This window comes from Haliotis asinina, chromosome 3 (assembly GCF_037392515.1).
Source record: "Haliotis asinina isolate JCU_RB_2024 chromosome 3, JCU_Hal_asi_v2, whole genome shotgun sequence".
In the NCBI taxonomy this organism is placed as follows: domain Eukaryota; kingdom Metazoa; phylum Mollusca; class Gastropoda; order Lepetellida; family Haliotidae; genus Haliotis; species Haliotis asinina.
Genome location: NC_090282.1, coordinates 85,569,927 through 85,586,194, shown reverse-complemented (window position 1 = coordinate 85,586,194; position 16,268 = coordinate 85,569,927). Strand labels below are relative to the sequence as shown.

At 45.0% G+C, this 16,268-nt stretch overlaps 1 protein-coding gene across 2 annotated transcripts; it reads right to left on the bottom strand.

Moving 5' to 3' along the window:
- Positions 1–798: 798 nt before the first annotated feature.
- Positions 799–15,942, bottom strand: LOC137277170 (neuronal acetylcholine receptor subunit alpha-10-like). Of its 2 annotated transcripts, none has more exons than XM_067808842.1 (7): positions 15,853–15,942; positions 8,361–8,485; positions 7,424–7,468; positions 5,455–5,564; positions 3,765–4,303; positions 3,172–3,359; positions 799–2,430 (listed from the first exon to the last, which is right to left on the bottom strand). In XM_067808842.1, exons 1-7 carry the CDS (start codon positions 15,914–15,916, stop codon positions 2,134–2,136), a joined length of 1,368 nt encoding a protein of 455 aa, XP_067664943.1. In that variant the 5' UTR covers positions 15,917–15,942; the 3' UTR covers positions 799–2,133. The 2 variants fall into 2 exon arrangements, with proteins under 2 accessions (XP_067664943.1, XP_067664944.1); XM_067808843.1 differs by having other exon boundaries at positions 7,433–7,468; positions 15,853–15,916.
- Positions 15,943–16,268: the final 326 nt, after the last annotated feature.

The following is a 16,268-nucleotide window of genomic DNA, read 5'->3' as shown; positions in this document are numbered from 1 at the left end:
TGGTGTTCGCAGGCTGTGACGGAGGAGAGTGTGATGCGCCATGCTCCAACTGTAGCCAAGCCCAGGACTGTGTTACTGGGAGGTGTTCAAGTGCCGTCACCTCAGGTACCTAACTCGTCCATGAAATTGGAATCCGTATTAGCTGAACTTTCACTAGTCACCAGTGAGACGTATTCATTCCCCTACATGCACACAAGCCTTCTTCCGGTGTTACCTACCGCGATATTGCAGGAGTAATACCACGCGCACTGAAATGACATTCCACGCCTCTTGGACTTAACTTTAATTGGTATGCACCTGGGTACTGTTTAAATTCAGTTTTAGTCAACAATACTCACACGGCTTGTCTAAAAAGTCGCCGTTTGCTTGTTGCCTAAAATCATACTGAGCAAATGTACCCGCCACTCATTACTTCCTTAGCATTGTGTGTTTTCCCAGGTTACAACTCCATACCCATTGTGGCTGGTGTTTGTGGAGCTGTAGGTGGCGTGTTCGTGTGGGCTGTCATTATATTCCTCACCAGGAGGTAAGCGACTATAGCGGGATATTGCATCTCACAGTTATAGAAACACCAATAAGATATCTTCCTCACCTTTGTCACAATTCCATGTATTTCTGTGTATTTCAACCCCAGGCACCGTGCTGGCTTTCCCCAGCCTCCGGGACAAGGGGCTCATAAAGTGGTGTACAAGATCATGGAGGACATCCAAGACCCAGATACCCCTGGCCAACTGATATCCATTTGATACAAGCTGCGGCAAAGATGTGACAATGCGTTTATATGCAGCAGCTCAGACATTTCAGGACAGGTTCAACTTTTATTTAACACAAAAATGGAATTATGTACTTTCAGAACCAGACATGTGCTCTACTGCAAAACATTGATGCCTACAATAACAGGTGCTACTGACAAGAGTCTTGGCATACAGATTTAATGATTTTAATGATATTGTAAAGTAATTTTGGACATGTGTATCAAGAAACCCCTACGTCTATCCTCCTTGTCACTACAATCTACATTTGGTGAACCCATACGAGGTTTTTCACAGTGAAGGGGAGACAACTTCGTTTGAGTTTTGCTACAAGGAGCACAACGTGTCGAGCTGTACAGTATTGCTGGTTATGTTCAACAACGCTGGTAGATGCACACATGGACATCCCAGGATCATCTCTAACAGTAATCATTGTTCGCTCCTTTTGTCCAGCCTTTACTTTGGAAAGAAACTTTGAATTGTTGGGACTTTTCGATTCAACCATATTCTGAAAATGTACATGGAAACATCAATGTTTAATATGTTATTTCAAAAATGAATCATTTCATATACCTACTATTTCGCCGTATACCTACTATTTCGAGAGTCTTGATAGCTTTATATAAATATTACTTGTTTTATAGCTCTTGCCACCCCCATCTGATTCATTGATGTGACAACAAGCATTTTGTTCTTTGTCACCGATAATCTGGTCTGGTAAAGCATGAAGAAACTGAAGTGTGTCCTTCTATGACACAAGTGACAAGCTTGACCTCCCATGATTTGTACATAAGTTAGGCTTGCAAGTGAATCCCAATGCAAGAGGAAGACAAGACCGACTACAACCACAAGATAATGCATGTATACAGGATAGAGGACAGTCCTTGCACCTGAACCTCCTCCTCGTCTGTGGTTTCATAATCACCAACTATGTCCTCCTTAAGCTTCAAGAAAATTATACTTTTCGATCCAGTGGAAACAGAAAACACCTTCAATCGTTATGGTTACAGTGATGACAATCACACTGCGTCATCAAAATTGAAATTATGGGTCGTTCAGATTTTGAATATAACCAATTACTGTCTCATGTAAATCATAAACATATGTGTCATAATAATATATAATGGCAAATCATATCATTACATCCTGCATAACGCACACATTCACCAATACAAACATAAAATATGTAAACAATGCGATGGACATGGCCATGGACACACGTCAACTTCTGGCCATGGGGCAATCAAATGTGTGACTGTCTGTAAATGTAACGCTCTACCGATGGCAGCACACCAACTGTCCGTATGTCTGTATATGGAACTAAACGTCTACTTCTGTCTATGTGGCTACCAGCTGTCTGTCTGTATGTCTGAACATGGAATCAGGCAGTGAGTTCAATCAGGAAGATCATAAACGTGATGACAGACACAGACGCATACAGGATGAGGAAGAATCGGTCTAGGATCAGAGCGATAGTGAGCCAGTCCTGGTACTCCACGGATTCATTTGCTTCCTTTTCAGCATTCAGGTATTTCAGCAGGCGATTCAAACTTTTCGAGATCCTGTCAAATGAATGTAAGAGGACCCCGACCTCTGCAGAGGAAACCGACGAAAGTGGCATGTCAGTGTCTGTTGGCGGCGACGACTCTCCCACACTTGGTGTTTGGTTTAGAGCATCCTGGAAAAAGAAACTGTCACACTCAGATCACGGGTAAAAAGTCTAATTCATTAAACGATATGTACTCTGAAAATCAATTTAGAATGGTTTAGGGAAAGTATTTGGTACATTAAGCAAATCAGTCGCATCGCAGAAAAAAATAAATGAAAATAAAGAGAAAAAAATATGTCGTGTATGCTTCCCTACTGGGAGTGTAATTACCTATTACGAAGTATATGATACTAAGCTATATGAAACAGTTTTTGATACTAACTAATATGATACAGAAGTAACCCCATCATAGGATTCATCAATACAGAGAGTCACTTCTCATGTATATTGCACGATTCCGACTATATTAAAATGTGCATGTCTTCATGAATCATTATCAGTTAATGATGATCACAGGTATTCGCGAAAACATGAACATTCTGATTTCGTTGGAAATATCATTATATCATCCATTACAAATGACCCTTACTTGACATACAAGGGAATACCTTGTTTGGACTTACGAAGTCTCTGCCAAAGGTGGACAGAATACAATAGCAATTTTTCGACGCCAGAAACACAAGAGCGTATAATCAAGTCGGAATAGGGACCCGCGTGAGACATGACCTTAGTCACTTTTGCTTCATCTTTTCACGTCCACAATAATCCTTTCTGAAAGCTTTAATAGGGATTTGGATGTTTCAATACTTGTGTGTAAGGTGATAAGACAAAAAGCACAGACAGCATGTCGACGATTCAAGAGCTACTTACATGTGCATGTTCTCTGAGAATGTGCGGTCGTTTCACCCGTAGTAAGCGACCAAGCTTATTGATAAGGAGAGACCTTGCCAGAGAGGGAACCTTCCAGCCCTGCTTCCCCTTCAGGTGGACCCTCAGTACAACCACAGCCAGCACACACGAGGCACTCGCTAGCAGCATGATCAGAACAAGGTAGATACCTGAAATAGTCAAACTGTACATCACAGAGCGCACTTAAAGGGAACAAATGTGAGTGAGTAAATGTCGTTTTACGTCTCATTACTCCAGTTATGTCACGGCGACCTGTAAACAATGGAGGAGTCTACTAGGTCACCGAGCCTCAACACCTGGCGATAGTTATCGCCTTGATAACCAGCACGAATATTTCCAAAGATAATTTGAAAAATATATAGCAGCAGTGATCGATTGTCTCACCTATGTCTAGTAACATGAACACTGGGAATGGTGTTGTTAAACAAGTGTTTTACAAAAGCTGCTTCCAGATGACATTCCTGATAGTTTAAAGTCAACGGCCATTAGAATGTCTTTATTTAAAGGTATGAGTCATGGACAGAAACCTTATAAACTGATTCAAGTATACTTACACATAAGTGGCAATGGTTTGGAGTTTGGTGGAAGCGTGTCAAGTGTGAAAAACTGGAACACCGTCAGGGACAGCAGCAGGGCGACCTCCAGCCCGACCTTCTCTCCTGAAGCAGGGGGCAGGAAGAAGCCAAGGATCGACATACTACAGATGAGGAAGCACGGGAAGAAGAACGTTACCATGAAGAAGGTTGGTCGTCTTTGTAGTGACACAGTGTAGGTTACGGTGCTATAGCTTAAACCATTGAATACATACGGCATCGACACTGCACCGATCCCTGTCAGATGCCATTCGGCATTCTCTTGGTAGAAGGAAGTGTCACCTTTCATGTCGCCATTCAGAACAACTACCGAGTCATCATACACCCACAAGCCGAACTGAAGAGGACAGTCCTGTTTGTCAAAGGGGAAGTAGGTGGCATCGACCTCGCAAATACTGCTGAGAACAGTGGGGAACTTCTGTGACACGTGGCCATCATTGCCGACCGCCAACTTATGGAACTTCCTCTCAGACATAGCTATGTTGGATCCAAAGGCAGTGCTGGAATACCGAGAAAACACATTTTTGGAAACAGCCAGACGGACAGGCTTGTCCAGCATTATGGATCATACTCCCAATCGATACAAATAGCATAACACAAATTAACATTTACATACCATATGAACTACAATTATTAAAGAAAGTAAGATAGGCATGTATAAGAAATGGAAATTTCGCTACATTTAAATAAGAAGTAGAACTGTGCATGGAAAAATGATGACGAAACTGCAATAAGAGATGCAATGACAACACAATAAGTGAAATACTTGACTTACTCTATGATAACACTGATAACATCGAATCTGTGCAGGTAAACATTCGAACAATAAATCATGCTCTTTCTGTAAAGATGTCAAAGAACGTCTGACGACTCATACTTCAAGGATGTTTAAGGTATCTGACAGTAGGTATCTGATATTCATGGGCTCAGAAAAGCTTTGTAAACGTTTCATGTCGGACATATGGAGACATTTTCCAAATGTAAAATGACAAAATGACATTCGAGATGCAATTCCCGAACTTGTATCATGGGTTCCCGTGTTGTTTTGTTCAGACGAACAGCTGGCTAGGGGTTTTATTTGTTTATGACGGGTGCCCGCGTTGCGACAGGATACGTACAGTTTCGCGTACAATTCGTATCATCACTATTGTATAGTGATTCATAAAAGCATGCACATGATATAGTCCAACTGTACATGCCCATGATATAGTCCAACTGTACATGCCCATGATATAGTCCAACTATACATGCCCATAAGATAGTCCAACTGTACATGCCCATGATATAGTCCAACTGTACATGCCCATGATATAGTCCAACTATACATGTCCATGATATAGTCCAACTGTACATGCCCATGATATAGTCCAACTGTACATGCCCAAGATATAGTCCAAGTGTACATGCCCATGATATTGTCCAACTATACATGCCCATGATGTAGTCCAACTATACATGCCCATGATATAGTCCAACTATACATGCCCATGATATAGTCCAACTATACATGCCCATGATATAGTCCAACTGTACATGCTAATGATATAGTCCCATGTTTATTCAAAATACATAATATGAGTAAGGAGAGGGCTTCCCGCATCCATATTTGGAACCTAACCATAGAACTAAGACAAGCTGGCACACAACTTACTCGTCATACAGCGTGACATCCGGGGTCCAGATGCGGTCGAAGGGAACGTAGACGGTCCCCGTGCCATTTGTGTCGCTCACGTTCCATGCCAGTCGACAATCAATCCAGTTCTACGGAGAGAGAAGCTGACACAGTCGTCAGAAGTTCAAATGACTGATTCCACAGTCATGTCAAAAACACTTTCAACAGCTATGTATTTTAATGGTGATATGGACAAAGACAGAGAGATTTTTGTCTTTGTAGATGTGCCATGTCCATTATAACAGTCAATGACATTATCTAAAGAAAGTTAGCGAAATTCCGTATTATTTCAGCCTTTTAGCGACTATTAGACATGTATACATGTATAAAGGTACACTTTGCCTGTTCGTTTATTCTTTGAGTTTAATAGCAAAGCGAGAAGACAGAGGAAGATGCATCCTCAAAAGATGACATACAGAATTTTATCTAAAGGAAGTGTGAAGTGAACTGATAACCACCACCCTTTCTTTACTATGCATTTGTCTTCTTCAAACCAGAGGCATTTATCTTGATTCTATGCGCCCACGTATCGACATTTGTGTGTCGTCATGACTGACGACGGGTCATGGCTGATACCGGCAATATAGTTCAGTTCAGCCTGACAAGATGGCTTTGACGTAAATGTGTTAATGTAAACTTAAATGATGGTCCTGGCCCCGATTTCTTGAAACAAAATTCAAGTTTTACTCAAATATCAGACTGTGTTTGACAATTTGAAACAGCTAAATTTTTAACTTAACTTCGTTTTTAAAATACAAAAGCCCAAACAACTTAAGTAATCTATCACCAAAGTCAAAGTGTCCACTATGTTTGAGTATTATAGTAATTTAAGTTCATCCAGTGAAATGTATTTTCTCAAATTTGAGTACAAAATCTAAATTAAGTCAAAACTCACACTTGTGTTTGTTGAAATCGGGGCCCGAGTCATTAGACCCGTGACATTTCACTGTGTAGTTTAAAACATCTAACTGATTCGTCCATACACCAATATCATTAGTAATGTCATGTCTGCCGTAACACATATGTGGCTGGTAATTCATCAAGGTCGTAATATATCATTCGCTGTCACAAATGTGTCACTGCCATGCACATATATAGATGAAAAGAAGACGATAACAATGGTAACACTTGATGCAGATTCACGGGCGCTTTGCATTAGCATTACACTTGTTAAATGATTTCCTTCATCAACAACATGGCAGATAATATAACCCAGCCTGATCGTGAACGCATTCCATGTTACAGGAGTGACAAGCCCACCTACCCGTCCCACTACTCTATCAGCCCAGCCCACCTACCCGTCCCACTACTCCTACCGTCCAACAACCCGTTCCACTACTCTATGAGTTAAGCCCAGCCCAACTACCCGTTCCACTACAGTATGATTTAGCCGAGCCCGGCTACCCGTTCCACTACACTGGGTTAGCCGAACCCTATCTACCCGCTCCACTATTGTATGAGTTATCCCAGCCCAACGTCTCGTCCCACTACTCTGTGAGTTAGCCCAGCTACCCGCCCCACTACTCTATGAGTTAGCCCAGCCCAGCTACCCGTTCCACTACAGTATGTTTTAGCCGAGCCCAGCTACCTGTTCCACTACTCTGAGTTAGCCGAACCCTATCTACCCGCCCCACTTTTCTATGAGTAATAACCATTTCGTGTCTTCTTCTTGTCCGTGAGTGCTATCGTTATTCCTGTCTCGCGATATTGCTATATCGTGTTGCGATCCTTGTGATTCGCAACGATACCTTTTGACCTGTGGCCAGTATGCGGAACCGCCTGATTCTGTATACACACGGTAAACGCCCTCAGAGAATGATAAATTGCTGTGTGGTTTTCAAAGCATTGTCGGGAAATGCAAATATCTATTATAACTCTCAACATAACTTGAAAAATACACATTCTGTAATTTACAGTCGGGAAACAAACTGACTAAACAAATACTCACAAGACGCACCCAGATGCTGGTGCCCAATACCTGTTTGGTCTCGCTCTGTAACAGATATACACACTGTATCACCATAACTACCGTGTATCTGACAAGAAAGTGTCCACACGAACTGCTAATTTTATCAAATATATCAGTGTAGAAAGGAAGATAATAAATGTTACGAGGCAGGATGTTCATGAATAACCCAGGATCCACAGAAAAGGTTGTTTAACAAACCATCATCATTCTGAACATGATGTGTACTGGAGCAGCGGGGCTCACGGCAGCAACGGGGATGGATAGGTGCGGAAGGGGGCGTCTCAAAAACTATTTTGAATGATCTGCCACTTTGTCATCTGTGGCATTACATACAAAGCTGATGGAAATAACAAGCCACGGAAGCACTTTTCATATACCTACCGATGGCATACCCCGTCCCCACCTCAGTGCGAAAGAAATCATACACTTTAGTTATCAACTTTGTGCCTATACTGTGAACTTCATCTCGTCTACAGCGATTATCACGAAATGCCCGAAATGCAGATGTACGTTTCTGATAAATGAAAAGGTGTTGGGGTAAAGATTATGAACATCTTGCCTCTTAACATTTATTAACTACCTTTCTAAACTGATAGTTAGCAATTCATGGGAACATTTTCTAGCCAAACAGACTTTATGTTATATGGAGTGACTGACAGGACAAACAGACTGTATGTTATATGGAGTGACTGACAGGACAAACAGACTGTATGTTATATGGAGTGACTGACAGGACAAACAGACATATTGAAGTAGTATGTCATTGATGTGCAAGTATACTGGCATCAAATCACTTGTTCAGCCTGACCCGGACCGGGGTCTTATAATACAATAACAGCAAATGTCCCAGCAAAGATCACTGGCATAAGTCGTTGCGTCGTTACGTCGCTCACTATTCCGTGACGTACAAACCTACCAGACTGACGACTTGTCTAAGCGCTATACCCAGGTGTATCTCCACAGGTGTGTCACAGGGAGGGTGGATATCCTTCTGGTAGGATCCCAACAGGGTGTCCAGGATGTCACAGGGAGAACTTCTACCTGAATTACACAGTGATTAAACACATATTCTCCACATGCGCACGGGAGTATATGGTATATGAGAGAAAGAGAGAGAGGTGAGAGGTGAGAGAGAGGAGATGGTGAGGTGATGTAGAGAGGAGGAGAGACAGTGAAGTGATGTGAAAATTACAAGACAGTGAGGTGATGAAGAGGAGACAGTGATAGAGGAAATGTAGACAGGAGACCGTGAGGTGATGTAGAGAGGAGGAGATAGTGAGGTGATGAAGAGAGGAGGAGAAGACAGTGAGGTGATGTAGAGGGGAGAAGACGGTGAGGTCATGTAGAGAAGAGGAGAAGACAGTGAGGTGATGTAGAGAACAGTGAGGTGATGTAGAGAGGAGGAGAAGACAGTGAGGTGATGTAGAGAGGAGACGGCCCGGTGATGTAGAGAGGAGAAGAGACAGTGAGGTGGTGTAGAAAGGAGGAGAGAGAGTGAGGTGGTGTAGAGAGGAGGAGAGAGAGTGAGGTGATGTAGAGAGGAGGAGACGGTGAGGTGATGCAGAGAGAAGACAGTGAGGTGATGGAGAGATGAGGAGAAGACAGTGAGGTGATGTGGAGAAGAGGAGAAGAGAGTGAGATGATGTAGAGAGGAGGAGAGACAGTGAGGTGATGTAGAGAGGAGGAGGGACAGTGAGGTGGTGTAGAGAGAAAGGGCAGACAATGAGGTGATGTAGAGAGGAGATGATAGTGATTTGATGTAAAGAGAAGAAGGAGACGGTGAGGTGATGTAGAGAGGAGGAGTAGAGGGTGAGGTGGTGTAGAGAGGAGGAGAAGACAGTGAGGTGATGTAGAGAGGAGGAGAAGACAGTGAGATGATGTAGAGAGAAAGAGACAGGTGATGTAGAGGAGGAGGTGACGGTGAGATGTAGAGAGAAGGACAAGGCAGTGGGGTGATGTAGTGAGGAGGAGAGGGTGAGTTGATGGAGAGAGGAGAAGACGACAGTGAGGTGATGTAGAGAGGAGGAGGATGCGGTTTGGGGTGTAGAGAGGAGGAGAGACAGTGAGATGATGTAGAGAGAAGTTGTAGTCAGTGAGGTGATGTAGAGAGGAGATGATTGTGAGGTGAGAGGAGGAGACGGTGTGGTGACGTAGAGAGGAGGACACGGTGAGGTGATGTAGAGAGGAGGAGAAGACAATGAAGTGATGTAGAGAGGAGAAGGAGACAGTGAGGTGGTATAGAGAGGAGGGACAGTGAGGTGATGCAGAGAGGTGAAGACAAGGAGGTGATGTAGAGAGGTGGAGGGAGAGTGAGGTGATAAAGGGAAGAGGAGGGACAGTGACGTGATGAAGAGAGGAGGAGAGCACTGACAGGTGATGTAAGGATGAGGGACATTGAGGTGATGTAGAGAGGAGGTGAAGACAATGAGGTGATATAGAGAGGAGGAGGAACAGTGAGGTGATGTAGAGAGAAGGAGATAGTGAAGTGATGAAGAGAGGAGGAGAAATTAGTGAGGTGATATATAGAGTAGGATCAGATAGTGAGGCGATGTAGAGACAAGGGTGAGATAGTGAGGTGATGTAGAGAGGAGATGATAGTTAGGTGATGTAGAGAGGAGGAGCAGATTGCGAAGTGATGTAGAGATGAGGAGAAGAGAGTTAGGTGATGTATAGAAGAGGAGGGTCAGTGAGGTGATGTAGAGAAGAGGATGAGATGGGTGATGTAGAGAAGAGGAGAAAACACTGAGGTGATGTATTGAGGAGGAGGGACAGTGAGGTGAAGTGGAGAGAAGGGGCAGACAGTGAGGTGATGTAGAGATAAGGATGAGATAGTGAAATGATGTAGAGAGTTGAGTTGGTGAGTTGATGTAAAGAGGAGGAGACAAGTTATGTAGAGACAAGGGTGAGATAGTGAAGTAGAGAGAATTAGACAGTGAGGTGATGTAGAGAGGAGGAGAATGCACTGAGGTGATGTGGAGGGGAGGAGGAACAGTTAGGTGATGTAGAGAGGAGGAGGGACAGTGAGGTGATGTAGAGAGGAGATGCTCCGTTGATGTAGAGGAGAGACAGTTAGGTGATGTAGAGAGGAGGAGACGGTGAATTGATGTAGAGAGGAGGAGAAGAAGAGGATGAGGTGGTGCAGAGGTGAGGGACAGTGAGGTGATGTAGAGAGGAGTAGAGACACTGAGGTGATGCAGAGAAGAGGGACGGTGAGGTGGTGCAGAGGGGAGGGATAGTGGGGTGATGTAGAGAGAGAGGGCAGATGTAGAGAGAAGGAGATAGTGAGGTGATGAAGAGTCTAGCAGAAGATAGTGATTTGATGTAGAGAGGAAGTTCAGATAGTGAGGTGATGTAGAGAGAAGGAGGAGATGGTGAGGTGGTGTAGAGAGGTGGAGAGAGTGATCGAGTAAATGTAGAGAGGAGACAGTGAAGTGATGTAGAGAGGAGGAGAAGACAGTGAAGTGATGTAGAGAGGAGGGTCAGATAGTGAGGTGATGTAAGTAGAAGGTTGAGACAGTGAAGTGATGTAGAGAGGAGGAGGAGATGATGAGGTGGTGCAGAGAGGAGGGACAATAGGGTGATGTAGAGAGGAGAAGAGACAGTGAAGTGATGTAGAGCGTAGGAGAAGACAGTGAGGTGATGGAGAGAGGAGGAGGGACAGTGAGGTGATGTAGAGAGGAGGAGGAGACGGTGAGGTGATGTAGAGATGAGGAGACAATCGATGTAGAGAAAAGGATGAGATAGTGATGTATAGAGGAGGAGATGACAGTGAGGTGATGTAGAGAGGAGGAGAGACAGTAAGGTGATGTAGAGAGGAGGAGGAGACGGTGAGGTGATGTAAGGAGGAGAAGACGGCGAGGTGCTGCAGAGAGGATGGACAATAGGGGATGTAGAGAGGAGGAGTGACAGTGAGGTGATGTAGGGAGGATGGACAGTGAAGTGATATAGAGAGGAGGAGAAGACGGTGAGGTGGTGTAGAGAGGAAGAGAAGACGGCGAGGTAATGTAGAGATGAGAGACAGAAAGCTGCTGTAGAGAGAAGGAGACATGTGATGTAGAGAAAAGGATGAGATAGTGATGTAGAGAGGAGGAAAAACAGTGAGGTGGTGTAGAGAGGAGGAGAGAGAGTAAGATGATGTCGAGAGGATATGATATTGAGGTGATGTAGAGAGGAGGAGACGGTGAACGTGATGCAGAGAGAAGACAGCGAGGTGATGTAGAGAGGAGGAGGGACAGTGAGGTGATGTAGAGAGGAGGAGGGACAGTGAGGTGGTGTAGAGAGGAGGAGGAGACGGTGAGGTCATGTAGAAAGGAGGAGGGAAAGTGATTTGATATAAACAGGAGACGGTGCGGTGATGTAGAGAGGAGGAGGAGACGGTGTTGTGATGTAGAGAGGAGGAGAAGACGGTGATTTGGTGCAGAGAGGAGGGACAGTGAGGTGAGGTTGAGAGGAGTAGAGACAGAGATGTGATGTAGAGAGGAGGGACGGTGAGGTGGTGCAGAGAGGAGGAACAGCGAGGTGCTGTAGAGAGAAGGGGCAGAAAGTGAGGTGATGTAGAGAGGAGGAGATAGTGAGGTATTGAAGAGACTAGGAGAAGGTAGTGAGGTGACGTAGACAGGAAGTTCAGATAGTGACGTCATGTAGGGAGAAGGGTGAGACAGTGAGGTGATGTGGAGAGGAGGATTAGATGGTGAGGTGGTATAGAGAGGAGGGACAATACTGCGATGTAGAGAGGAGGAGAGATAGTGAGGTGATGAGAAGAGGAGTGTCAGATAGTGAGGTGATGTAGAGAGAAGGGTGAGACAGTGCGGTGATGTAGGCGGGAGATGACAGTGAGGTGATGAAGAGAGGTGGAGACGGTGAGGTGATGTAGAGAGGAGGATCAGATAGTGAAGTGATGTAGACAGAAGGATGAGACAGGGAGGTGATGTTGAGAGGAGACAGGTGATGTAGAGACAAAATTGAGACAGTGAGGCGATGCAGAGAGGAGATGACAGTGAGGTGATGTAGAGAGGAAGAGAAGACAGTGAGGTGATGTAGAGAGGAGGTTCAGATAATGAGGTGATGTAGGGAGATGGTTGAGACAGTGAGGTGATGTAGAGATGAGGAGGAGATGATGAGGTGGTGTAGAGAGGAGGGATAATAGGGTGACGTAGTGAGGAGAGACACAGTGAGGTGATGTAGAGAGGAGGAGAAGACAGTGAGGTGATATAGAGAGGAGGAGAGGCCGGTAAGGTGGTGTAGAGAGGAGGAGAGACAGTGAGTTGATGTGGAGAGGAGGAGACGGTGAGGTGATGTAGAGAGGAGGAGAGGCCGGTAAGGTGGTGTAGAGAGGAGGAGAGACAGTGAGTTGATGTAGAGAGAAGGAGACAGGTGATGTAGAGACAAGAGTGAGACAGTGAGGTGATGCAGAGCGGAGATGACAGTGAGGTGATGTAGAGAGGAGGAGAAGACAGTGAGGTGATGTAGAGAGGAGGATCAGATAGTAAAGTGATGTAGAGAGAAGGATGAGACAGTTAGGCGATGTAGAGAGGAGACGGTCCGGTGATGCAGAGAGGAGGAGAGAAAGTGAGATGATGTAGAGAGACGGAGACAGGTGATGTAGAGACAAGAGTGAGACAGTGAGGTGATGCAGAGCGGAGATGACAGTGAGGTGATGTAGAGAGGAGGAGAAGACAGTGAGGTGATGTAGAGAGGAGGATCAGATAGTAAAGTGATGTAGAGAGAAGGATGAGACAGTGAGGTGATGTAGAGAGGAGACAGGTGATGTAGAGACAAGAGTGAGACAGTGAGGTGATGCAGACAGGAGGAGATAGTGAGGTGATGAAGGGAGGGGGAGACGGTGAGGTGATGTAGAGAGAAGGATCAGATAGTGAAGTGATGTAGAGAGAAGGATGAAAGAGTGAGGTGATGTAGAAAGGAGAGAAAGTGAGGTGATGTAAAGAGGAGGAGGAGACAGTGAGGTGATGTAGAAAGGAGGGGAAGACAGTGAGGTAGTATAGAGAGGAGGAGAGATTTATTGAGGAAATGTAGAGAGGAGATAGTGAAGTGATGTAAAGAGGAGGAGACAGTGAGGTGATGAGGAGAGGAGGGTCAGATAGTGAGGCGATGTAGAAAGAAGGGTGACACAGTGAGGTGATGTAGAGAAGAGGAGATAGTGAGGTGATGAAGAGAGGGGGAGACGGTGAGGTGATGTAGACAGGAGGATCAGATAGTGAAGTGATGTAGAGAGAAGGATGAAACAGTGAGGTGATGTAGAAAGGAGGAGGAGATGGTGAGGTGGTGTAGAGATTAGGTAAAATGGGGTGATGTAGAGAGGAATGGAGATAGTGAGGTGATGTAGAGAGGATTGAGAGTGAGGTGATGTAGAGATCAAGCGGAGACGGTGACGTGATGTACAGAGGAAGAGAAGACAGTGAGGTGATGTAGAGAGGAGGTTCAGATAATGAGGTGATGTAGGGAGAAGGTTGAGACCGTGAGGTGATGCATAGAGGAGGTGGAGATGGTGAGGTGGTGTAGAAAGGAGGGATAATAGGGTGAAGTAGAGAGGGGAGAGACAGTGAGGTGATGTAGAGAGGAGGGACAGTGAGGTGATGTAGAGAGGAGGAGAAGACAGTGAGGTGATATGGAGACGAGAAGGGACAGTCAGGCGATGTAGAGAGGAGACGGTCCGGTGATGCAGAGAGGAGGAGAGAAAGTGAGGTGATGTAGAGAGGAGAAGGAGACGGTGAGGTGATGTAGAGAGGAGGAGAGACAGTGAGTTGATTTAGAGAGAAGGAGACAGGTGATGTAGAGACAAGAGTGAGAGAGTGAGGTGATGCAGAGAGGAGATGACAGTGAGGTGATGTAGAGAGGAGGGTCAGATAGTGAGGTGATGTGGAGAGAAGGCTGAGACAGTGAGGTGTTGTAGAGAGGAGGAGGAGGAGACGGTGAGGTGGTGTAGAGAGGAGGGATAATAGGGTGACGTACAGAGGAGGAGAGACAGTGAGGTGATGTAGAGAGGAGGAGAGAAAGTGAGGTGATGTAGAGAGGAGGAGGAGACGGTGAGGTGATGTAGAGATCAGGAGAAGACAGTGAGGTGATGTAGAGAGGAGGAGAGATTTATTGAGGAAATGTAGAGAGGAGACGGTGAGGTGACGTAGAGAGGAGGATCAGATAGTGAAGTGATGTAGAGAGAAGGATGAAACAGTGAGGTGATGTAGAAAGGAGGAGGAGATGGTGAGGTGGTGTAGAGATTAGGTATAATGGGAGAGGAATAGAGACAGTGGGGTGATGTAGAGAGGATTGACAGTGAGGTGATGTAGAGAAGAAGCGGAGACGGTGAGGTGATGTAGAGAGGAGGAGAAGACAGTGAGGTGATGTAGAGAGGAGAAGGGAAAGTTTGGTGATGTAGAGAGGAGGAGGAGACGGTGAGGTGATGTAGACAGGAAATGGAGACGGTGAGGTGATGTAGAGAGGAGAAGACAGTGAGGTGATGTATAGAGGAGAAGGAAAGTTAGGTGATGTAGAGAGGAGGAGGAGACGGTTTGGTGATGTAGAGAGGAGGAGAAGAGAGTGAGGTGATGTAGAGAAGAGGAGAAGACAGTGAGGTGATGTAGAGAGGATAAGGGACAGTTAGGTGATGTACAGAGGAGGAGATACTGAGGTGAGTCAGAGAGTGAGGCGATGTAAGGAAAAGCGTGAGACAGTGATGTAGAGAGGAGGAGGAGATGGTGAGGTTGTGTAGAGAGGAGAGGTGATGGAGGAAACGTAGAGAGGAGACAGTGGGGTGATGTAGAGAGGAGGAGGTAGTGAGGTCATGAAGAGAGGACTCAAAGACAGTGAGGTGATGTAGGGAGGAGGATCAGATAGTGAGATGATGTAGAGAGGAGGAGGACACGGTGAGGTGGTGCAGAAAGGAGGAGACAGTGAGGTGATGTAGAGAGGAGTAGAGACAGTGAGGTGATGTAGAGAGAAGGGGATACAGTGAGGTGATGCAGAGAGGAGATGATAGTGAGGTGATGTAGAGAGGAAGATCAGATAGTGAGGTGATTTAGAGAGGAGGATCAGATGATGAGGTGACGTAGAGACAAGGATTAGATAGTGTTGTGATGTAGAGAAAAGGAGACAGTGAGGTGATGTAGAGAGAAGGGGGATATAATGAGGTGTTGTACAAGGAAATATACAGCGTCCACGTGTGAAAATAACAAGTAAGAGCCACAAGAGTACCACCATGGTGAAACCCATGACCAACATGACTGATTCAGACCAGTCAAGAAACATCTACTACGATTTATCGAACAATCACGAGTTGTGCCCAACGACGATGTGCAACAATGATACTGATGTGAATTCTATCTGAGCCTATGCAGAGCTGTGAACGACAAGTCCAGAAAAGGATCTAACGGGGTTTCATAGCGCATACTTACATTGTTGGCAGAGAACAACCCTGTACATACACACAGCCAGCCATATGTAGTACACCTGAGACATGCTTCAACACTTGGATGGCCATATACAATACATCTGTAATTATATAAGCTGTTGCTATACCAGGAAGTCACCCTGTATCGCCACCACGACGTTTCCACAGGGCCAGTTGATAGACACATTTCGCAGGAGGAAATCTACAGTATTGCAAACATTCCTCTGCCGGTATCTCCGCAACTTTATCAATGTCGGATTTCCCAACACATTGTTTTACCCGATCGTGGTTTAAATGTTATGTTACTGGAATTTACAACATAATGACATAATATTATCTTATTTGAATTCACAACATAATGGCATAATGTTATGTCATCAAAGTTAATAAAACCAATTCAGTGATAGTGAATCCAAGGAA

Excerpts from the sequence above, each read along its gene's own strand:
- LOC137277170 (XM_067808842.1), bottom strand. The coding sequence starts at position 15,916 with ATGTCTCAGGTGTACTACATATGGCTGGCTGTGTGTATGTACAGGGTT. Across the intron at positions 7,469-8,360 it reads TTAGACAAGTCGTCAGTCTG|AGCGAGACCAAACAGGTATT; the intron begins GTAGGTTTGTAC and ends TATCTGTTACAG. Across the intron at positions 3,360-3,764 it reads CAAACCATTGCCACTTATGT|GTATCTACCTTGTTCTGATC; the intron begins GTAAGTATACTT and ends TGACTATTTCAG.